At 49.0% G+C, this 21,962-nt stretch overlaps 11 protein-coding genes across 11 annotated transcripts; 3 read left to right on the forward strand and 8 right to left on the reverse strand.

Annotated features, from left to right (window-relative positions):
- Positions 1-118: 118 nt before the first annotated feature.
- LTR84_000188 (uncharacterized protein) lies at positions 119-2,391 on the reverse strand (the record flags this gene model as incomplete). Its single annotated transcript, XM_064843819.1, has 8 exons — positions 119-133; positions 191-220; positions 270-367; positions 433-1,127; positions 1,186-1,268; positions 1,327-1,476; positions 1,562-1,662; positions 1,710-2,391. The coding sequence occupies 8 exons, from the start codon at positions 2,389-2,391 to the stop codon at positions 119-121; spliced, it is 1,854 nt and encodes a 617-aa protein (XP_064711679.1).
- A 1,799-nt stretch (positions 2,392-4,190) lies between these two features.
- On the reverse strand, positions 4,191-4,991 carry LTR84_000189 (uncharacterized protein; the record flags this gene model as incomplete). Its single annotated transcript, XM_064843820.1, has 1 exon — positions 4,191-4,991. One exon carries the CDS (start codon positions 4,989-4,991, stop codon positions 4,191-4,193), a length of 801 nt encoding a protein of 266 aa, XP_064711680.1.
- Positions 4,992-5,808: 817 nt separating this feature from the next.
- On the forward strand, positions 5,809-6,565 carry LTR84_000190 (uncharacterized protein; the record flags this gene model as incomplete). Its single annotated transcript, XM_064843821.1, has 2 exons — positions 5,809-5,815; positions 6,030-6,565. The coding sequence occupies 2 exons, from the start codon at positions 5,809-5,811 to the stop codon at positions 6,563-6,565; spliced, it is 543 nt and encodes a 180-aa protein (XP_064711681.1).
- A 268-nt stretch (positions 6,566-6,833) lies between these two features.
- Positions 6,834-8,646, reverse strand: LTR84_000191 (uncharacterized protein; the record flags this gene model as incomplete). The annotated part of the gene is made up of 4 exons (XM_064843822.1): positions 6,834-7,931; positions 7,974-8,226; positions 8,302-8,364; positions 8,411-8,646. 4 exons carry the CDS (start codon positions 8,644-8,646, stop codon positions 6,834-6,836), a joined length of 1,650 nt encoding a protein of 549 aa, XP_064711682.1.
- A 570-nt stretch (positions 8,647-9,216) lies between these two features.
- Positions 9,217-10,356, reverse strand: LTR84_000192 (uncharacterized protein; the record flags this gene model as incomplete). The annotated part of the gene is made up of 1 exon (XM_064843823.1): positions 9,217-10,356. One exon carries the CDS (start codon positions 10,354-10,356, stop codon positions 9,217-9,219), a length of 1,140 nt encoding a protein of 379 aa, XP_064711683.1.
- Positions 10,357-10,850: 494 nt separating this feature from the next.
- LTR84_000193 (uncharacterized protein) lies at positions 10,851-12,367 on the reverse strand (the record flags this gene model as incomplete). Its single annotated transcript, XM_064843824.1, has 2 exons — positions 10,851-11,787; positions 11,841-12,367. 2 exons carry the CDS (start codon positions 12,365-12,367, stop codon positions 10,851-10,853), a joined length of 1,464 nt encoding a protein of 487 aa, XP_064711684.1.
- Positions 12,368-12,896: 529 nt separating this feature from the next.
- On the reverse strand, positions 12,897-14,496 carry LTR84_000194 (uncharacterized protein; the record flags this gene model as incomplete). Its single annotated transcript, XM_064843825.1, has 8 exons — positions 12,897-12,905; positions 12,959-13,010; positions 13,071-13,171; positions 13,222-13,460; positions 13,514-13,569; positions 13,614-13,920; positions 13,968-14,325; positions 14,374-14,496. The coding sequence occupies 8 exons, from the start codon at positions 14,494-14,496 to the stop codon at positions 12,897-12,899; spliced, it is 1,245 nt and encodes a 414-aa protein (XP_064711685.1).
- Positions 14,497-15,078: 582 nt separating this feature from the next.
- LTR84_000195 (uncharacterized protein) lies at positions 15,079-15,567 on the reverse strand (the record flags this gene model as incomplete). The annotated part of the gene is made up of 1 exon (XM_064843826.1): positions 15,079-15,567. The coding sequence occupies one exon, from the start codon at positions 15,565-15,567 to the stop codon at positions 15,079-15,081; it is 489 nt and encodes a 162-aa protein (XP_064711686.1).
- A 376-nt stretch (positions 15,568-15,943) lies between these two features.
- Positions 15,944-17,625, reverse strand: LTR84_000196 (uncharacterized protein; the record flags this gene model as incomplete). The annotated part of the gene is made up of 4 exons (XM_064843827.1): positions 15,944-16,264; positions 16,324-16,926; positions 16,977-17,332; positions 17,382-17,625. 4 exons carry the CDS (start codon positions 17,623-17,625, stop codon positions 15,944-15,946), a joined length of 1,524 nt encoding a protein of 507 aa, XP_064711687.1.
- A 588-nt stretch (positions 17,626-18,213) lies between these two features.
- Positions 18,214-18,743, forward strand: LTR84_000197 (uncharacterized protein; the record flags this gene model as incomplete). The annotated part of the gene is made up of 2 exons (XM_064843828.1): positions 18,214-18,342; positions 18,429-18,743. 2 exons carry the CDS (start codon positions 18,214-18,216, stop codon positions 18,741-18,743), a joined length of 444 nt encoding a protein of 147 aa, XP_064711688.1.
- A 746-nt stretch (positions 18,744-19,489) lies between these two features.
- LTR84_000198 (uncharacterized protein) lies at positions 19,490-21,002 on the forward strand (the record flags this gene model as incomplete). The annotated part of the gene is made up of 3 exons (XM_064843829.1): positions 19,490-20,509; positions 20,561-20,827; positions 20,874-21,002. The coding sequence occupies 3 exons, from the start codon at positions 19,490-19,492 to the stop codon at positions 21,000-21,002; spliced, it is 1,416 nt and encodes a 471-aa protein (XP_064711689.1).
- Between the last annotated feature and the right edge of the window lie 960 nt (positions 21,003-21,962).

Below are 21,962 nucleotides of genomic sequence, written 5' to 3' on the forward strand. Positions count from 1 at the left end.
ACCTTTTGTTGTAGCAAATGGATTTGACGTGATTGTGCAACATGGCCGGGACGTGATTGGGGCATTTACGTGAGTACTGAGCTGTTTACCTTCGCAATCAACCTTCTTATCCTGGCAGTCATGGTCGGAGGCCCTGGTAGAACGGAGAGTGAACACTTGTGGTAGAAATAATGACTGTGGATGAGCTTACATTGCCATACTGAGCTTTCCTGGAGTAGCTCTGCTGATACCACCAAAGGGAGGGTTGAGAACTGGTCTGGGCGCGTGACCTGAAGATTTTTCACTTCCGAGTTGACCTCGTTCAGTAACAGGTCCACCTCGACTATTTTGACCTGCTGAAAACGCAGATACCAGTATAAGAGTAAACCTGTCAGAGAGTCAGAAAAGGGGGCAGTTCGAGAAAGTGCCTCAGCTTGAAGAAGTGGAACTTACCGCCTTCGGCAACGGCAGTGGCTGACAGAGGGGCGAATCGATGTGGTGCTACTTTTTGGACATATCGAAGACCCAGCCGACAGTCAATTCTCAGGCTGGTGGCCGCACGGACCAGGGCCAATTCCAAAGTCTTGGTCTGGGCCAATGAGGACAAATGATGTAACTTTTGAGGATCGTCCAGCAGACCAGGGGACTTGAGCAGCCGTGTCATGCTCACCAGTTGAGCGCTACCATACAGGTGATAACACGCAGAGTCTAGTAGCGACCGGGTACACTGTGTCAAAGGTGTCGGAAGGGAACCATTAGCCGGTCCATCGGTGACCTGCTCTTCCCACATTGTGTCGAGGAGCGCCAATGGAGTTGACATCTGGTCTATAAAAGTCGCATGAAGATCCGGATGTTTTGTGAGGGTCAAATTTTGGAAGGAACATATATGGCCAAGAGCAGCCGAAACCAGAGTCAGGAAGGCGTAATCGTCCGCTGCTATCTCGGGCCTAATGCCAGCGAAAATGCCAGTGACCAGGTCTGACGAGTACAAGGCAGGCGGTGGGCCTTCCCAGACTTGCTCGTCTCTTAGCCAATCGGCAGTCCTCGAAGGAAGTCGGATCTTGGTCTGGTAATCAGGAAGCTGGAAATTTTGATCTTCTGATGTCGAATTCATTGCAGCACCGAGAATGTTGACGCTTGCGACACATCTGTGTACAGGTAAGCTTGCAAGTTCAAAAGGAGTTCCACATTCAGCTCAGGAGTTACCTGCTTATGCTCTCTTGGCGGACCCAGCTCATGTAGTCGCTCGACTCGTCCGACTCAAGCTCATCAACAGCTTCTTGCGCAAGCTGCGGGATACATGTCAATGGGGTGATTTTTCAATTGTGTGAATTATAAGAGACTTACCCTAGTTGTGCGCGCGAAAGTGCTGTAAGCTTTCCGACGCATATGAGCTATTCCACTGTAAGCAGAAAAATAGCTGAGCAAGATAGACGTCTGCAACTCCCACAACTGAAAAGCACCGTCTTCGCTTGTGGAACTTATGTGGATCTCGTTCTGGCCATTTTGTTAGCTGCCATGAAGACCCTACACTTGAGACGCAGGATCGAGATCTAGTTTGGATCCAGTCAAGGCGACTCACCTCGGCCATAAGCTGGGCGGCGGCAGCATACAGTTGCAGGGCCGTCTCTTGCTCACTGGAGTAGATCGCGCCACACGCCATGGTACTTAATAGCAATTGGCCTATCTTCAATGAGTACCGAACACCTATAGGATCAAGCTGGACTTACTGGGGACTGTAGCAATGTCAAAAGAAGGGCGATGTATGATAGGTAGGTGAGGAGCCATGTGCTCGAAGAAGGCTTTCAGAAACCTTGCCACCGCATATTTCGAGGGCAGCTGGAAGTCGCCTAGCCGGTGAGAGTGGTCGAATCTCATCAGATTGCACTGCGCTTCCGCATACTGCTCGTCATCCACATGGAAGGGCTGTTCAGAGTGATTATCGCTCCCGCTAGGCGACGAGCGATTCTGAGGACGGCTTGCTGCAGGTCGGCCGTGACTTTGCTGTGGATCTGAGGGCGACTTCAGAAGAGCGCTGGGGCTGAACATCTCCCAGGGATTCGAATCGGAGCCTGGCTCGGTGGGGAAGAAGTTGACCATGTGGTCATTTGGCAGAATGACCTCATTGAGGAAGGTGAAGTCGGTAGTGTACAGATCCAGATCCGCGAGACCTCCTGTGCCATGTCCATCAGCCGGGATCTGATTGCTTGTCGGCGGTTGGCAAGGCAGAGAAAAGTCCGCGGCCGGGTGGTCTTTCTCTGGTTGGTGCTGAACTAGATCCGGGAAAGGGCGAGTGTTGGCAGAGACGTGTAAACTGTCAGGATGTAGCTTGTCTACCAGTCGGTCCGTCGGTTCGGTCTGAGGAAGTGTGTCCAAGCGGTCGTTGGCATTGTCGTCGTGAGGGCTCGTCATTGCCTCTGGGTGAAAATTTCGTATGTGCCGGACAATGACATCTTTGCGTGAAGACGAGACTGGACAGAAGTCACAGTTATAAGGTTTTTGATTAGTGTCTTGGTGATGGTGGGCGTCAGCTCAACGTCAACAGAATTGGCCCCCGCACCTAGGGAGCCATGGTGGCGTGAAGATACGTACGTGAAGTGAGATGTCGTTTCAGATGGGCCGACCGATTGAAGGTCGCGTTGCACTGAGAACAGGAAAAAGCACGCGGATTGGATTTTGAGACCCCCTTGTGCGCAGCGCGTATGGCTTCCTGGCGTAATGACGGTCCTAGTGCAGCCATAGTAGATTGTTATCAAGAATCCAAAACGATTAGCAGCACGTCTCTGAGCGTGGTGGGACACATGAGCAACTCACTAGTGCTCAAAATTGTGCAAATCTTGCGTGAGAAAATGAAGTTGAAAGAGAGTCACAGACTAGTTAGACGCCGAGTAGGTAGCCAGCTCGTCGCCTTGACTAAGCTCGGATCCCCCCATGGGGAGGGGCCAATATGACGGTTAAGGGCTCAGACCCTCTTCCGTCTCGTCACCCCTCGAGCCCTGACCAGTCTTTGGCGCCGGGCGTCTGGGGCGACGCCGGAACGGCTCCGTAGTCACGTGACTTTACAGTGTGCGGGGTATTTGGCAAGGGCACGCCTTTTAATCGGAGCCTGTTGCTGCCAAGACCTTTCTACTCCGCCGTAATGATTCGCCGTAACGCAATTTACCACTAGTGCAGTTATCAGCTCGACAAGGACCAAAAACCTCAGCTAGACAGGGTCAATAACCAGTTATTATAGCTCAACGAGGGTCTCAGGAGATGCGGAAAAGGCCATTCTAGATCGTCACCACGCGTAATTTATATAGAAAGAAGAACAGCCTCCATAAGTAGAGAAAACAGAGACAATTGGACAATTCCTGAAGTGCATTTCCTACTGCCAAGCCTCCAACAGAGCCTTAGTGTCACGTGGCAATGGCCTGGGGCCTTGGCATTCCTCTCGTAGATTAGACATTCATCCTCTTCCAGTTGTTGTAGCCAACAACCACTTAGCTTACAATCCATGAATTGCTTTGAATCACGCTACACCAAGGCGCCTAGCTGGCAGGCCAAGTGCCTGGGGGGTTGGGAGTCCAGCAGAGCCAAATATCGGGTGCAACTGTAGTGACCCTGGCGGGTCCTGTCATCCTCGTCCATGTGCAACATATAATACATATCAGAACTGCGTAGGAGCAGGCTTGTTGGGGCATCGTACAGCAAGCAACACCTCACTTCATGCCAACCTGCAAGTAACGACAAACTAGGTCCAGTTCTAGTCCGGGCACCCTAACCTGATCTGCAGACATGATCTGGAAAGACGGGCAGAGGACGGGGGAGCCTCTTTTGCTTCTGGAGTTGGGCCATGCCACCTCTGAGGCATCAGTAAAATACGGCTGAGCATCAATATGTCAGCGGCAATAGCATAGTTCAGGACGAGGACTAGGATGAATGCGGGCAATTGGCACTTTGCATCTCAGGGCAAGAACGCCTCTCAACGCCGTCCCATGACCATTCTCGTTTTACGCATGGGACAGAGGGCATCAGGTGGACGATCCAGAGATTCAACGCAGTGGCCTCAATTGTGCTGTGGCAGGAAATCCTCGCAACGGGGCAGACCCTCGTTAGGTATGTTTGCTTAAACACTGTGGCATGGAGCCGTGGCACGCTTTGTCATGGCCCAAACCATCGCGTCTTCACCTTCACGACAACACGATGTGCCGTTGCCCCCATCCCGACGCTTAGTTCATCGTGCTTCCTCCTCCGACCGGCAGGTAAATTCCGTTGATCCAACCTGCTCCTTCCTCACAAAGCATTGCCGTGGCCCACGCAATCTCCTCTGGTCTAGCAACACGAGGTGCGATTGGTGTTTCGTCGATCATTGGCTTCAACAACTCCCTCACAGTTGCCGGTGCCGCGTAGTACGCCTCTGTTCCCACGACTCCAGGTGCGACCGCATTGACCGTGCAGCCATATCGCCGCGGCAGCTCTTTTGCCCATGATCGCGTAAAGGACTCAATCATACCCTTGGTACCGGCGTACATGCTTACACCCACCCCTGGAGTCCGCGACGAGCCGCTCGTGATGTTGACGATGCGAGAGTTTTGGTTCGACAGGTGTTTCAAGACCGCTCGAGTCAGAAGATATGTGCCACGGCCGTTGAGATCCATCATTTTATTGATCAGTCCGATGACCTTTGCGTCGTCAGGATCATCGAGGCTATGGCCTAGCATCAGTCCTGCATTGTTCACCAGAATGTCGATCCTGCCAAACACGGCTACAACTTGTTGTACCAAGGCCTCGGGCCCTGTGGTGGTGGAAAGGTCCGCTTCTATTGCCACCGATTTGGATTCGGCAGGAAGCGTCGAAAGAACCTTGTCGGCATCTTCTTTCTCTGCACTCCGCGGGAAATTGATTACCACAGACGCCCCGCGCTTCGCCAATTCCTGGGCTATGGCAGCTCCTATGCCTGTGGAAGAACCGCTGACAAGGGCCACTTTGCCACGAAGAGTCAAAGGTGTCGAAGTCGAGGTGGAAGACATGAGACGAACACAATCCTGGTAGATCTTGAGACAACTAGAAGACGGCAACAACCAAGCGAACTGGAGGGGCGTATGGCCAACGGTGTCTCATCAGGTCGACTCGAGCTGTATTAAAAAGACAGAATCCTCGCTGGTGGTCCCACGCTTGATCAGTGACGCTCTCAAGAATGGACCAGATCAAACCAGCATGGTTGGCTTCCACGCTGAACTTCGTAGACCACTAACAGGTCGACCTTCCAAAAATACTAGCCTCCCGCTTTGAGGTGGAAAATGCCACAGAAGCTTGGCCGCCCTTCCTCATTGTAGCCACCCGAGGCGTGTCCTTACCCACCCACGTGAGTGGGTACGCGCCACGCGTATTTTGCCCGGCCAGATCCGAAGCATGTCACCTTGATGTCCACCCGGATCACAGCATTTCGAGCATGAATGCTTCGTACCACACTGCTCAGCCTTTTTGTGGCGTTTAGCCTGAACCGGACGCTCTTGGCGTCTTGTGTCTATTTATTAATCATACGAGACATTGCCTTTTCCCGCTTTGGAAACTGGGCAGACTACATGGCGATTCGTATCTTAGAATTTCATAATGACGTGCCGAGATTGCTACAGCGGCCATGAACGGCGGGGTGAAGTGAAAGGGCACGAGGTGGAAAGCCATGGCTTGCACGTCTACGTTACAGACCCACTGCCTCGTGAGTACAGCACGAATGCTTGTATTATCGTGATTTCGGATATTTTTGGTTGGAAGACAAACAACATACGGTTGCTTGCCGACGAATATGCTGCAGTCTCTGGGTGTCGCGTGCTAGTTCCCGATTTCATGATCGGTAAGATAAACCTCACAATGCATTCCCATCAACGAGACAGTCACTAGACCTGCGCTGATCTTGAAAACACCCCTCTGTAGGCGCAGCAGCTCCCCAATGGGTGATGAAATACACCGATCGAATCCTCTCAGGGACAGGCCTTTGGGAATGGCTTTTAAAGCCGTAAGCTCTTCAACCTCACCTTTTTTGATACCCATGAGATGGCGCTAACCAGAACGTCAATCTGACCGTAGATATTTGGGAGTCCAGGTCATGTGGTCAATACTTCCGTTCATGCAGAAAAACGCTCCCAATCGCTCCCACGGTCGCGTGAGGAAGTGGATGCAGGAGTTTCGTTCTGTGGAAGGCGCGAATCTCAAAATCGGGGCTATCGGCTTCTGCTGGGGAGGCTATCACGTTACCAAGCTTGCTCGTGGGGACCCTACGAGCAATGGCAGACCGGTCGTTGACGTGGCCTATACCGCTCATCCTAGTGAGTTGAAGCTACCCGAGGATATTGAGCAGATTGCGATACCATACAGCGTTGTCATCGGCGATGTCGACTTTGCCATGCCTCTCAAACAGGTGGAAGAGATGAGACAAATTCTATCCAAGGCTGGAAAGCCAGAAAGTGAAGTTGTTGTGATCTCGAATGCAAAACACGGATTTGCAGTGCGCGCAGACCCTGAGGACGAACAAGCCATGGTGATGGCCCACCAAGCCTTCCACCAAGCAATAAATTGGTTTAAAGAGCATTTAGATTCAAATTAGAATCGCCATTCAGCATGAGCCAGCTTCGGTATAAGTCCTTCGAACGATAGGCTGTCTACTAGATTGATTTCTTGCTCCTACAGCTCCACAAGACGGATTAGAGCCTATTGCGTGTGGTTGCTCAAGGATAGTCCAAGCTGTCACACCTTCCTTGACGTTCATGTCTTCTTAGGCCAAATTCCTTGTTTCCCAGGTGCTATTATTCCGTTCGGATCAAGTGTAGCCTGCGGCATCCGCGGTTAGTAACGAAAGTCGGCAGAACCGGTGATTAGCGAACCTTGATATCTGTGACCAGCCTCTTGTAAATCTGTCCGTTAAAGTCATACAGATCTTGGATGGCATCTATTGCCGTCAGCATGAAACTGAAGCAGGTAAGTAGGAGAATCGCACCCATGTGATCTAAATGGGACCTGTAGTTCGCAAAGCCGGCTTCTTTCGCTGCTGCCATGACGGATGCCAGAACCTTCTGTCCACGTTCACGGTGTGACTGCTGCGTTTTATCGAAGACGTACTCCTGAACAAAGAGAATATGCCTGTTGAATACGTGACACCCAATGAAAGGATCGGCTCCAAGATCCTCCATCAGCTTTCTCATCTTGACAAACCAGTCTAAAGTAACTTTTCCGATACATGGTAAGATCAAAGTAGCGTCGATGTGCGCCCCTGCTCCGGTGCCGTCGGCCGGTAGGTTGTAATCCGCCAGGGCGGCTCCCATCATATTTGGAAAGCCAGCACCTATTGTCCCAACCTCCTTGTTGTCCACAGGCTTTCCATCCTTACCCAAGAATAACTTGTGATCAAGCCACGCTCCAGACAAGCGTTTCGCAAAAACTTCTTTGATTCTCTCAAATCGTACGGCTATCATTGCTTCGGAGCCATAGAGATCGAAGGCGCCTCTCCAGTATCCAGTTTTATACTTCTTCCGCATTCTGTCGAGAGTGTCTTCTCCAAGAGGTCCTTCGCGCTGTTGTTGCATGTGTTTCCGGGAGTCCCGTGAAGCGAAGTGATTAATATTCACAATGTGGATATGATTTTGGAGGATCTCCTCCCTAAATAGTTGTTGTAGCGTATCAATAAGTGGCGAAAGCTGCTCCACTTCGGGGCAGTTGACGACTATGCTCATGTAAGCAGGGGGAGCCACATCGACGTACACTGCGAGTTTCGTAACAATTCCTAGATTGCTTTGAAGGAACAGACCATCGATCTGAGGGCCAAAATTGTTACTACACGCATGTGCGCTTGGTGATCTGGATACCCCCCATTGGCCTGTTCGAAGAAGCTCCCCAGAAGGGAGGACAACCTCCATGCTGCCTATACCATGTTGACGGTCGCCAGAAGGTGTATAGCCGTGACCACGATCTAGAGTCTGGATGAAGATAGGGAGTGTTAGTCATAACAATGCATGGACTTCTGAGGTGGCCATATGGCTGATTCCGGAGCACTGAATACGCACGTTTCCCACGATGCTACCCCAGCCCAGAGCTGGAGTACCTATCCAAAGATTGAAGTCATGCTCCTTGAAATACTTGTCCAAATCGAAGAACGTGACACCGGGCTCCACAACAACATATGTCAAAGTTTCATTCACCTCGAGGATGCTCTTCATGCGATGAAGAGAGAGTACGACCGTCCCTGTTTCCCTTGGGGCAGGGCCACCATATCTAAGAGAATCAGCAGCTTTTCAACGAAAAATCCTACTTTGTTACCCGAAATTCTTCCCTCTAGATACTACCCACAAGGGAATACGGTATGCGTTTGCAATGCGAACAATTGCTTGAATTTCTTCTGTAAATTGTGGGCTGGCGCAAGAGTCAGAAGACATTTCTTGTTAATATGTGTGCTTACCATAAGGCAGCAGAAGCTTGATGTGCTGTCTGATCTAGAGGATAGGGGTCGTTGAAATTGATTAGATTCCCCCCCGTGATTACATGCTCCAATCCGATGACTTTTCCGAACTCAATTATCGCAGCTGCAAAATCCGTCTTGGTAGTGCCAGGAGGCAGGACTTTTTGTGGGAAGAGACAGCTTTCGTAGACATCATCATGCTTCTCCTGGAGAGCACTTTCGTTGTAGAACTCCATTGTCGTCGATTTCTCTAGCAGGGGCTGAATGTTGCGTCGCAGCGTGTCAACAGGCGTGCTTAGTAGGACGGCATTTAAGACTAAGTACCAAGCAAGGGGTAGAATCTAGTTCTCTGCTGGGCCTTCCACATGTTACCCACCCACTCCTCTCTCCACTGTTGACACTCCGCATCTGGTGTGATCAGTGATTGGTGGACAAGTACTACGACAAGTGGAGTTTAGAGCTGATATTGCCACGACCAGTGAGCCACTTACCACTAGACCACCCCCCAAAATCAGAAAAAAAATTTGCCTGGAAAACGAACGTGGACATCTAGAGAACCGTGCTGAACCAGCTGCTCGATGTGGTTAGGTAATTGTTAGATGGCACATGAACTATAGCGGGACTCAGGTGGCTACTATGGGGATGGTATAGGTAGATTGACTATGGGTTTTAAAACACATTTGGGGCTGGACAGAATTGACTCGGGACTGTCGCGTTGCTTGGTCACTCTTGATTCCGTCTGCCTAGACAATTCCTTTTCACGAGTCCTGATAGCTGGCTGAAATATCATTTCCCAAATCTGTGGATCACTGGTCGTTCGGTGTCACAAATGTGTAGTTTTTGTATCCACCATGCTTCAATGCATATTCTACAGCCTCATGATGCTGGTCTAGAGGAAAGAATGCAGTTTTGGCTCCTGCCATTCTCCCCATTTTCAAAAATCCTGACTCCACCATTCTGATGGTACTCTCAATACCTTCCCTTTCAACCATGATCTTGCCTATGATCCTGAGATTCTTGTGCATAGCGTACGCGTAGGGGAACGTTACATTTCCTGACGGGGCTCCACTAAGTATGATTCTTCCCTCTGATTTCAAAGTCTTGAACGCTGCTGTGAAAAAAGGCGGCGTTTTGAGCCCCCCCGAAGTCCAATCATTGAACACCTCGGCGCCTTGCCCATTGGGGGTAGCCGCAAGGATTGCGTCCGAGTCGACTTCCTCATCGCCGGTCATAACAACAACTTGCAGTCGATTGGGATCTCCCAACTGCTGACGCAGTTCCTCTAGCTTCGACTCGCTCCTGCCAAGGGCAATTACATTTGCTCCTAAAAGCAATGCTAATTCGACAGAGGCAGGGCCGAAAGTGCCCGTGGCAGGCCCAATTACTATGGTTTCTCCAGCCTGTAGGCGAGCAGCCTCGCATAGTGCCCCAACCACCATGGTCTGCAGGGCAAATTCCTGTAGTTCAGCTGCCTTGTATCCCAAGACTCCACAAAGCCGTGGTTCATTCAGCTTGAATACTTTTTCGAGCGGGACCTTTTGGTATTGTTGCATAGAGCCGTCTCTCCATTCTCCTTGCATAAGTTTCGCCCCACCTGGGCCTTCTCCTCCATGATGACCCTGGATAATGTTGATGTCTGGATCGTCTCGAGCCTTAATCCAAGGATTGTAGTAAACAAGATCACCAGCTTTCAGCTTTACAGCATCTGGACCTACTGCATGGATATAACCGATGTTGCTGGGGTTTGGGACAAGGGGAAGATGCAAATTGAAGACTTTCAGGGATCCATCATGAATAAATTTTGTATAAGGCGGAACCCATGTAGACAGCACTCGAATGACAGCTGAGCCGGGTCCAGGTTGTGGCACGGGGAGTGTTGTCACTTCAGGAGGTGATGAGTACGTCGTCAGCCATATGGCTCGATTGGTGTCAGCTGCTTCGCCCATTGTATCACGTTGGTAATTACACTGAATGTTCTGGGTCAAAGAGTTTCAGTACTTTCGATAAATGTAAGAACTTCCAGCGAGAAAGCCCGCAGCGCCATGGTAGTACCCACCGAGGCCGCTTTCGGAGGTTGTCAGGTGGCTCGTTACACTACTTGCGCCATTCAATTAAGGGTGGGTCATGGAGTTGGAGTCAGAAATTGTGTGACCGGTCCAGAGTAGAGCGAAAGCGACGGGTTATAACGCGATCAGCATTGGTCTAGTCAGGACTGGAGTCTCGGCCAAGCATCTCATACCACCTGCATCACTACGATTCTTTCACTGTCTCGATCGTGGAGATGTTCAAAATCTATTCATGCTTGACCACCTGGTCAATAAATGATGATTGAAAAGCGTAGTCCTTTCTCCAGTCCTTTGGCTTGTCATTATATTGTTTCGTGACAGCCAATCAGGATTATCACTTGTAATATCCATGCAAAACCAAATTGTCACGCATATCAATTTTTCCATGTGATGACCTTAGTCTGGACCCACTCCCTCAAGCCGTCGAGACCATTGAATCTTCCAAAACCAGAATTCTTGAAGCCTCCGTGCGGTAACATGCTTTCGTCATGGACAGTCATGGCATTGATATGGACGGCACCACTTTGTATCTGCCTTGCAATGTGTAGACCACGACGCAGGTCTTCAGTGAAAACGGCTGAGGACAATCCGTACTCGGTGTCGTTAGCAACTGCCACAGCTTCATCATCAGAATCAACGACAATGACCGAGACGGTAGGCCCAAAAGACTCCTTGTAGTATATATCCATAGAAGAGTCAACAAATTCAAGGGCAACCGGGCGCATTTTTGTCGAACTAGTTTCGACATGAGTAGGGTCTCCGTAGAGAGCAGATCCGCCTTTCGAAATAGCATCATCGATAAGTTTCTTGTTGTTTTGCACCGAAAATGACGAGAAAAGTTGACCAGATGTCCCCTGGCCCTGCTCTGAGTAAATTTTACTTGTCGCTGTCTTGAAAGCTGCCCGGAAAGAGTCGACCACTTTCGCGTTCACGATAATCCTCTCGGTCGACATGCAGATTTGTCCTGCGTGGAGGAAAGCTCCTACCGCGCACTGTAGTGCTGCATTTTCAATGTTCGCATCGTCGCAGATAATAGCTGATGCTTTCCCACCAAGTTCCAAGACCACTGGTTTAAGATACCTTCCTGCAAGGGAGCCAAGAATGCCCCCTACACGGGTGGACCCAGTAAAATTGATCTTCCTAATCGCAGGGTGCGCAATTAAAGTCGAAGTAATGATGGAAGCATCGGAGGGCCGGTGATAAATAGTGTTGAGACATCCTGCTGGCAAGCCTGCCTTATGCAAAACATCTGCAATAGCCCATGAAGTTGCTGGTGCGGCTTCGGGGCCTTTGAAGATGACGGTGTTTCCCCTATTTACTGTAAGAACCTTCATGATTAAGAATAGGCGGGACCAATCTCTTACATGGCAAGTGGTGTTAAGACGGCTCGTAAACCAAGGACATATGGTGCATTCCATGGTGAAATAGCTAGAACAACACCATAAGGCTCTTTGACGAGCAGTGCGCTGCCATCGTTTATCACAGGGGAGGCTGATTCAGAAGCTGGCTGGATCAATCCTGCTATACTCTCACATATGTCTACAGTAGCTCCGTATTCAAAGTTGTGGAAGTCTGAAGCTTGACCTGTCTCACGGAAACTATATCCCTTAAGCTCACTCTGTCGCTGCCTGAATAGCTCTGCTGCTCGAAGAAAGATCGCTCTCCGAGCAGCGGGTCTGGTTGATGACCACAGTGGGAAAGCTTGTCGAGCAGACTCAATCGCAGCCTCTACGTATTCTTGATCAGCTGCTGATGCTTTATACAGAAATTCATTATCCAGTGGGGAAAGAACGTCAAACGTCAAGGGGCTCGTTTGTTGTTGGCCGTCTCGCCAAAAGGGGATTGTTGAAGTCGAGTCAAATTGGGCCGTCGAAGTACCATTGACTGCCATTTTGAGCGCGAAAGGGGTTTGGTTGCTGGAAGCAAGCGAGGACATTAGGTCCTGGTTCTCGTTACCGCAGACTTGTCTGCAAGATAATCGAAAGGGGAAGTCAAATAATTGATAAGAAGTAGTCCTGGACTTACAACAAGCCTAGTGACGATGGTTCATTATGCTGCACAACACCGGGGGCATCTTATTAAACACAGAACGAGGATGTTCGTGACTTGGCGGAGGGTGGCAGGTGGGACGTATTAAGCATCCACCTGCGTTACCAGAGGTGGCGCTCACTGCTCCCAGGATGTCATCACACTCATTTCAATCAACCCAAGTCCGGGATTCGTTTCGATACTCCACGATCCATTATACCGGTTTAAATGTGCTTTGATACTGCTGCTGAATGACGCTAATATATTGATCTAGATATGTTGACTACATTATGTGGACATTCAAGATATTGCGTGAAAACGGAAGCTGGACGTGGCGCACGATACCACAGACAGATATCGTTGAGTTCAGTGTACTTTTTCTCACATCATGACTACTCAAGCTTGAAGCATAATTTTTAGTAAACCTCTTCCACTACCGCCGACGAAAGCTCACCTCTGCGAAGACATCATAGCCGTAAACGTAGGACTGTATTTTTGGGTCGATCCTCGAAAACAAATCAGTTTAAAGTGTCTTACAAGCACGGATTTAGAATCATGTGACTGACCAGTAAAAGGGATATCCAGGCTGAGGATCATCCATCTCGTCCAGGCATAACTGGTCTCGAGCTACCTGCTCTGGCCCATTTCGTAGGTGATTCACATGGCGCTATCACACCGTCAGCAGTAATTTATTTGGAAGTGCCACCTCGATCACACTTGTTTCAAGCTGCCTTGCTGAAGAGCAAGGCTTCGAGACTTTCGGACTCTTTCGAATTTCTTCAGGGCTTCAAGTAGATCCGCTCGACCGTCGATCTTCGCCAAGATGAGCCCAAGTGCGGCTCCGTCTTCCAAAGATGAGCCTGCCCCTTGAGCCATATACGGAAGCATGGGATGGCATGCGTCGCCGAGGAAAACGACGGTGGCTGTGTCATTGTGCCATTTGTCCATTTCATCGACTGGAGCCACAGGTTAGGCTTTCCGATCATGACGAAAGCAGCTTCTTACTTACGGTGCATCAATTTCCACTTATCGACCTTATCCACCAATCCTAACAACTTTTGAAGTCTGAAAATTAGCTCATTCCTCCCAGCACGAGTATATTGGCATACCGAGGGTCCCAGTCCTTGAAAATTTCATGCATTTCTTGCAGACTTCCAGGAGCTTTCGCAACTGAGTCTGGAAGGTTGTCAGGTACCAAAAGGACAATGTTCAACATGGTGTTTCCTTTCAGAGGGTAGTATATAGCATGACACTCGGGGCCTACCCAGAGGCAAACACGGGGTATCGACGCAAATATGCGTAAGTCTTCGTCGTAGATGTCCTTAGTTTCTAGCAAAATCCGATATGCTAGATCTCCGGTCGGCAATGGCGGGCTTGGCCTTCCTAAAAAGCTAGATCTTGTTTTGGACCAGAGTCCTGCATTGGTCAGTTTGTGCCCTGGAGAGAATGATGCTCCTTCTTACCATCTGCAGCGACTATGAGATCCCCACGTATGGCTTCACCCGTGGACAATAACACTTCAGGGATGACAAAGTCATGCCCTTCTACTGAAACACCGAAACGGAACTTGACCCCTAGTCTCTCCGCGTGGTGGTAAAGAGCAAGCTGCAAATCGGCTCGATGGATATCCCAGAAGTTGGACTTGTACTTAGAAAGCATTTCTTCTCCGTAATTCTCTCGCTTGCCAAGGAGCAGGCCGTCACTGTATCGATGTATACTGAATGTCTGGGGCTTTGAAATTACATTTGCGAGAATATCGCTCAAACCCCATCTCTCGAGTATCCTGGTTGCATTTGGAGTGAGTTGAAGTCCAGCTCCGATCTGATATTCAATTAGCTGGTGGTCTTTCAGAACGACGAAGTCGCTTACCTCCGCCAGTTGCGGGGCTGACTCTAAGACAAGAACGTTATGATGCGCACACTCGCTCTTGATTGACACAGCTGCGGCCAACCCGCCTAAGCCAGCTCCGATGATGATGATGCTCAGAGACATTGTGTATGGGAACGTTGGAGCGTTCAACTGGGTAAGTCTAGTCTACATAATTGCCGGCGACGACAACCTGCGTAAAGCTCGAACCTTTTGTTAATTCAGGTGGCACATCGCTGTGAATTCCGAAATGAGCCTGGTGGGAGCAACCCAAAGCACTTAGTGGATTCAATTCAAAACATACTAGATGATGCCGAGATCTTCCCTCGCAAAACTGCGGTCACCGGTTTACGCGACGAGCTTGGTGGCTATCCACCCCAAACCCCACCCCTTCAGAACTATCAAGGTCTTAGAGTGGGTGATTCCAGTGCTTGCGATTCCCCTAACCATAGGAACAAGCAGATTTTTTCTGAATTGGAAGGGTAAGATAGGTCACACAATTATGAAAACGAGAACCGCGACACACCATTGGTGGTATCTGCAGTGCACTATCACCGACCGTGTCGACGGAGAAACATTAATTTTAAATCTTGCCTTAACATTGCGCACTTGCACATGAGATTGAAATCCGCAGGCCCCGTTGATTTATCTCATATTCACATTGGTCTTGATTGAATGGCGGGAGCAATCCACCCCGCCAATTGGCCATTAGAACAAGCCGTTAGAATGTTGGAGTTTATCATCCTCAGGAACGTCCATAACCGACTCCCAATGTTCTGCAAACTTGCCGTCCTTAATTCTGTAGATGTCGATAACATGATGACCCTGGTCTCCCTCCCATCGAGTTGTGTGGTGTTGCACTATAACAAAAGGTTCATTCACAAAAACCCTCTTCAGATCCATAGTCACACGCGCCTCACCTACGCCCGTCCATTTTGGCGATGCCCAACTTTTCACTAATTTGGCGACGTCGACAAGCGATCCTGGTCCGTCTCCGACCAAGGGACTATGCTGCTTGTATTCAGAGTGGACGAGCTCACTTATTTTGTCGAAGTCGTAATGCTTGAAGACGACCAAGTGAAGCTCGATGACTTTTTTTACCAACGAAATTTGAATCCTTGTTTGTTGTGGCTGATCCTGCAAGTTATTGTACACCTTATCGACCTCGGCATTCAATTGATCTCTGTCGATACCCATCTTGAGCAATTGTCTTAATTCGTTGCTAAAATCGTGGATCTAAAATCCCAAAGATACATTGGTATGCATACATCGAGGAAGACGCTCGTCATATACTGTGGTAACCTACAAATAACCGATGGATGCGACTTTGGACTCAAGTGAGGCTGGTACGGTGGAACACTGCATAAACGAACCCACCAGCTCAAAGTGGTGTGATTAAGAGTCGATGGTACCTCTCATATCCTCCCTACGCGAGGTGGGGCGGGTGGCCCTATTGAAGTATCTTGAAAAACTCAGGGTACAGGGGTCACAACAACCGTGCTCACCGAACTAGCATGGTATAGGCCTCACTAGAAGTAGCACCTGGGGGCTCACGGCCGGATTGTTTGCAGGCCTATTCCCTGAGTTCCACCACTGCTTGCAATCCTTTCGGTTTGACAAACCAGCGGTTTAGTTCTTTGATGTCTGCCCATGTAGATGCTGGGAGAACATTAAACTGCTGGAACAACTGAGGTACCAACTTGGAAATCTCAAGCATGCTGATATGGCGTCCAATACAGGTACGCGAGCCGGCACCGAAGGATAAGAAATAATGCTCCATAGCTGCTGCCTGCTCTCGATCAACAAGCCATCTTTCAGGTCGGAAAAGTTCTGGGTTTGATCCAAAGACATCTTCGTTCCGGTGAGCCACCCAAGCGTTTATGCCTACCTCAGTCTGTATACGAAAGATGCTGTTAGTGAACGTAATCCCTTGAACACTTTGCCAGCACTTACACCTGATGGAAAGTGTCGACCTGCAATTATTACTCCTCCCTCGGGGACGACGCGCCACATAGGCAAGCCTGCGGCAGGGTGCACCCGTAAAGACTCTTTTATCACAGCCTGGAAGTAAGTCAAACCCTGTGACTCCTGGAACGTGATTGGGTCAGATATTTTGCCGGCTGCCTTTGCATCCTGTATTTCTGCTCGCAGCTTTGTGAGAACATCCGGATGTGTGGCTAACTGGCGAACAATCGATGATAGAGAGATAGCAGTTGTGTCGGTTCCCGCTACAACATTGGTGGCTGCGCCACCGAAAATGTGCAACATCGTGAAACCTTCAGGATCCTTTTCGTTATTGACAAAAAACTTGGAGACGAAGTCAGGCACGGTGGAAAGATCTAGACCTTGAGCCTTCGCTTGACGGCGTTCTCCCAACGCCTGGTTCACATAGCCAATGATATACTTTAGTCCAACTAAAGGCCCGAAGACTGAAAGCCTGGCATGCAACCAAGGAAACACCCCCATCAAGGTTGCGTAAAGATTGAAGTTGTCAATGGACTGAATCACACCTCCAACATCCTCGCCGTTTTCAAGGAAACCAAATCTACGGTCAAACTGTACGGGTTAGAAGAGCTTGATTTTCAAGAAGTTGCCCAGAGTCTCACCGTGATCTTTGTAATAACATCAAAGGCGTAACACTGCAGCCAATGAGCGATGTCAATGTGCTCCTTGCTTTCAGAAAACTCTTTCAGCTTCTCAGAAAAGCGAGAAATGCACTCGTTGACATGAGATTCATATTGGACTAGCGTGGACATTGCATAGAAATTGTTGAATCTTCGACGAAGTTCGGCATGCTTCTTTTGATCTTGCTGTGCGAACAGATTCGTCGGAAGTGTTTGTGGCGCTGCAGATGCCAAATACCAGTCTCCCTTAGTGAACCTCGTGGTATGCCCGTAAATGACTTTGACAGCCTCCGGATCATCGATACTGTACTGGTTGGGTGCTGTGCGGACTATTTTGCCTGTGTGAAAGATTAGACATTTCTCGGTCTTCCGTTGATTGCTCCATACCGTATTTCTTGTGCAGCTGAATATTGGTATTTTGGAAGTCGCCCCGCCATAATTGCCAGAGATACCACAATCGTGTATATCTCGCTCCAAACGCCGCATCGGGAACTGATTTTAATGGGTCACTTGATATCTGATAAGCCCGAATCGTGACGTAGACTCCAAGTGCCACGAGCACAATGTGTGTGGGTGCCCAGCTTTTTGACCATGTTTCGGTCATTAGAGCAGCAAAGTGAACCACTGCCATCTTGTGCCTAGATGTATAGCATTTACTATAGCAAGGTTGCACCGTCACTGTTATGATAGCCGTGTTGTCTCAGTGTCGAAGGGTCTGGGCTTGGGTGTCAAAAGACCAAGGCTTGGTGGTTCACTTTACGATAACGTCAACTTAGCGAGCCTCCAGTTGATCCCACACAAAGCGTTACTTCACCACCACCTCAGTTTTTAACGCCACCCCAAGGGTGGGACTCCATGAGTGAGAAGTGATCTCAGCCGAAAACCGCATAGGATGCAACTTGTGGGGATCGCGGAGAAGAATTCGCGGCATTATTTACACAAGCACGGTTATCCTTGTGATTGCTTGATATATCTTGGTGGGTAATGCCATTGCATACGTGTTGGGAATGGCACCTAAACTTTCTTTGAGGACGGGAGTATCGGTGGGCGCACCTACGAAGCCATCGTTGGACAGATGAGGACATTCCTGGGTCTTCAGGTGGTCCGTACCTGCAACCCCGCTCCCCAGCTTCGTAATTCTACAAGTAGAAAGACAAACTCAATTCTTGAGCTTTGAATTCCATCGTAGGACTCCTGTCAAGTAGATAAAGAGACAAAAATGGCGCTCCATTTTCCCGCGGTGGGCACTAGAGGACTCCATACGAGGGAAGATCTGAACACATATCTCGACGCGTTCAATCATGACGACTACGATACATATACACGATATTATCACGAAAACTTCAGGGTGAGCTTTGAGAACTTTATGTTTGTGCTAACATTACGCTACTGTTTACATCATTACGTTGTTTGCAGCAACTAATCAGATTATAGATGAACATTGAGGCTATTCAAGAACGTGACATTAATGGTTTTGTCAAGTGGGCAACGCATACTCACCAACACGAGGTCGCAGAAGAGGTTGTTCCTCGCAAAATAATCTTCGACAAAACTGAAAAATTTGTGGTCATTGATTCTGTGGTCAAATTCCGGGGTCGGAAGAGCTACGTTAACGAGAATTGGAATGGTCTAGGACCAATACAGGAGGGAACAGGCCCAGATGTGCGTATGGTCATCTTTTATCGTCTCGATGATCAAGCCCGTGTACTGGAAATTGAAGCTGCGATAGCTGGGCCAGTCCCTAAGTGACGATAGAGATAGCATAAACTCACTTCGACGGAGATAGCGATTCATAAGCAAAACCCACAAATGTTACGCTTCGTAGGTAATGTCCGAAGAAATTTGTTCAATATGCCGGACGTAAACACAGGTGCTGCACCCGACAGTGCTTTGCGTCGAACAAGCTGCGATGCTGAAACGCTAGCTAATTTCACATGATTTTAAACGATCAGTCGATAAAGGCGTCAGTGGCGATCAGTAGGCAAACACACATTCACGTACGAAAGCAGGTTTTGTTCTGACAAGGTAATCGTACTTAGAATGGCGGAGTAAGGGCTGCCACGAGGCTGAGAGTGGAAGTGGTGGCTATGATTTTTGACACTGCCCACCCTAGTAATCTCAAGCTGGTAGTGCATATCTTCATGGACATTTGGCTTGTTTCCGACCGTCAAGTTCCTCCTAGAGCACAGACACCTTCATAGTGATAGTTTCAATTCTCAAATTGCAGTGGCAGTGTGGCGTGCCGAAAGACTGTCCAAGAAATCTACCAGGGTTGCGAACTTGCAAGTGAGCATGAGCGATGGTCTGTGGCCCAATTTACCCACCCAGAGGAGCGAAGTCAGATGGGAATCAGGACCCCGCATGAAGGTTGTGCGACATTGTTTAAAACAACTTCATTTTCTTGTGTTAACATCACTTCCCGCTGCATTAATAGATTTCATGTCACTCTTCCCTCCTCTGGCAGCTTGCGGCAAGTGTCTTGTCCTTGCTTATCAATGTCTGACACGGTACAAATCCTCCACCCGGCCGATGATGGCTATGAAAACATCCGGAACAGATGCTTCAATGCTCGCGTTCCGAATCGTCGACCTGCAGAAATTGTTTTACCTTGGACCACTGCGGAAGTAGCATATGCAATCAAAAGGGCCAACGCACAGGGTCTTAAAGTAGGGGTTCGTTCTGGTGGACACCATTTTCCATGCTCGCCATTGCGAGATAGTGGAATGCTGCTTGATCTGAAAGACCTCAATAAGGCCTTTGACTACAATAAGGATACGAAGATAATCAGCTTCAGCCCTGCTCACACCGTACAAGACATATCAACCACTCTCAGGCCTCACAAGCGATTTTTTCCGCATGGCCATTCCAGAACCGTCGGCATGGGTGGCTTTTATCTTGCAGGCGGTCAAGGCTGTTTTGTTCGAGGATGGGGTTACACTTGTGATGGATGGGTCACCCAGCTGGAGGTCGTCACAGCGAATGGCGACATTGTAATCGCAAATGCGACAGAAAATCAAGACCTGTTCTGGGCAGCTCCGGGCAGCGGTGTAGGGTTCTTCGGAGTCATAACAAGGATGTGGGGGAAAACTATTCCATCGAAAAAATTGTACGACGTATCATATATCGTGGACTCGACAGATATCTTTAAGCCTCTACTAAAATGGTCACTCCAGACAGCGGAGAGGGTTCCAAGATACGGGAGCGACTTATTTATCTGCACTTTCTATGCTGATGCCGAAGAAAAGACCACGGAGGACGAGTCAAAAGCGAAACGAGTGTTCATGTTACTCAACCAGACGGTGCACTGTGATTCTATGGAGGAAGCCTTGGTCCTAGCGAGCCCATGGCAAAGTTTTCCAGACGCCTTTCGGAAACATCTAGTCGCCGAAATCCCCATGACTGAGCGACAATGGGAAGAGCTGTGGGATCTTCAAGAACGGTTCCAACCCCACGGGGCGGGAGAGCGATGGAAGGTCGACAGCGTGATAAGCGATGCTACTGTTTCGCTAGACGAAGTACAGTCACTTCACGTGCGGTAACCTGATCATGACTAACTGCGTTCACAGTTTGTTGACAAGATAACACCTGCTCTTTTTGACCTTCCAACACGTCGTGCTACAGGGGCGATCATTCCGCTGGACTATATACCTGACGAGGCTGACCATGCTTTGAGTTTGCCGCAGAAGTCTACTGTCTCAACCTTGGTCTGCTATTCAGATCCGGCACTTGACGCCAAGGTAGACACCTGGATGAAGAAAACCTATACCGAATTAGAAAAAGTCGCTGTTGGTATCTATGTTGCAGATCATGACAAGGATCAACGCCTATCACGAGTATGGATCTATCCCAGTCCTGAACTCTATAACTGACAAAACACAGGTGATGACAGACTCAGCTCTTCGAAAGTGGCTCAAGATCAGAGCGAAATACGATCCATATGAGTTGTTTACAGGGCATCATGGATTTGATAACGTTCTCCCGGAGAATCAAGCAAATGGACGCACGTAACTGTGCACCCTTTCTTTGCAGCGGCACTGCGGAGATTTGAGCCATTGCCGTAAGAAGCATAACGGTGGTTTGCTGCTGGAATAATCAAGAGTTGAACTTTGTTAGGATCATGGTTGGTCGCTCTTCGTGGCAGCTCGTGATAAATTCGAAAGGCTGAACTGAAGGCATTGATTTCTTGTTAGAAAGCGTCAGGTCAAGCTCAAGTACTTACCTGTATACAGAATGCTGTAAATGATAAGTTGGAGATGTGTCCTGACCGTCTTGTTCATGTCTCCGCCAATCTGTCGTACTCACTGTGAGCTGAATACTCTAGTGCACCGAAATCCAGGTCATATTCGCATTCACTTCCACATGAGCAATAACAATCATAAAAAATGACTGCCTGGAAAGGCTGCTGTTGAAAAGGCCACATTCCTAGAAGACGCCGCTCAATTTGTGAGCATCCATCTTCTGGTGTCCAATGACTTGATACAACAAGGGCGCTGTCGATATCGGACTCGCACTCCACCGCGAGTGGATCATGTCTTCCAATTGGAACTAGGCCTGACACCGGGATATCTGAGCTGATAGCCCAGATCAGGTCTCAATGCATTCGATTATCCAACCGGATAGTAAATCATCCAAATGAAATGAGAAGATGTATAATCAGAATTTGAGTGAGACATAACGTAGGCTGCATCGTCAGCTAGTGATGAGAGGCTTAACGTCATAACCACTCACCCAATTCTACCTCGAGTGGGGCAATTCAGGTGGGAATGCCTCCCCACCTTGCTATCAAGACCCATCCGAGAACATTTGTTGCACATTTTGTCTTCCAGCCAGACGTTTCCGTGGCTGATATAGACACTAAATCAACTTCGGAGTTAATTGAACAAAAGTGTACAATTCTGCTTTCTACAACACCAGTTCCGCCTCTTTCGCTCGCAGAGTTCAAAGAGGTGTTGGATTCAGGGCGGATAG

This window comes from Exophiala bonariae (genome assembly GCF_035927105.1).
Source record: "Exophiala bonariae strain CCFEE 5792 chromosome Unknown scaffold_1, whole genome shotgun sequence".
NCBI classification, from domain to species: domain Eukaryota; kingdom Fungi; phylum Ascomycota; class Eurotiomycetes; order Chaetothyriales; family Herpotrichiellaceae; genus Exophiala; species Exophiala bonariae.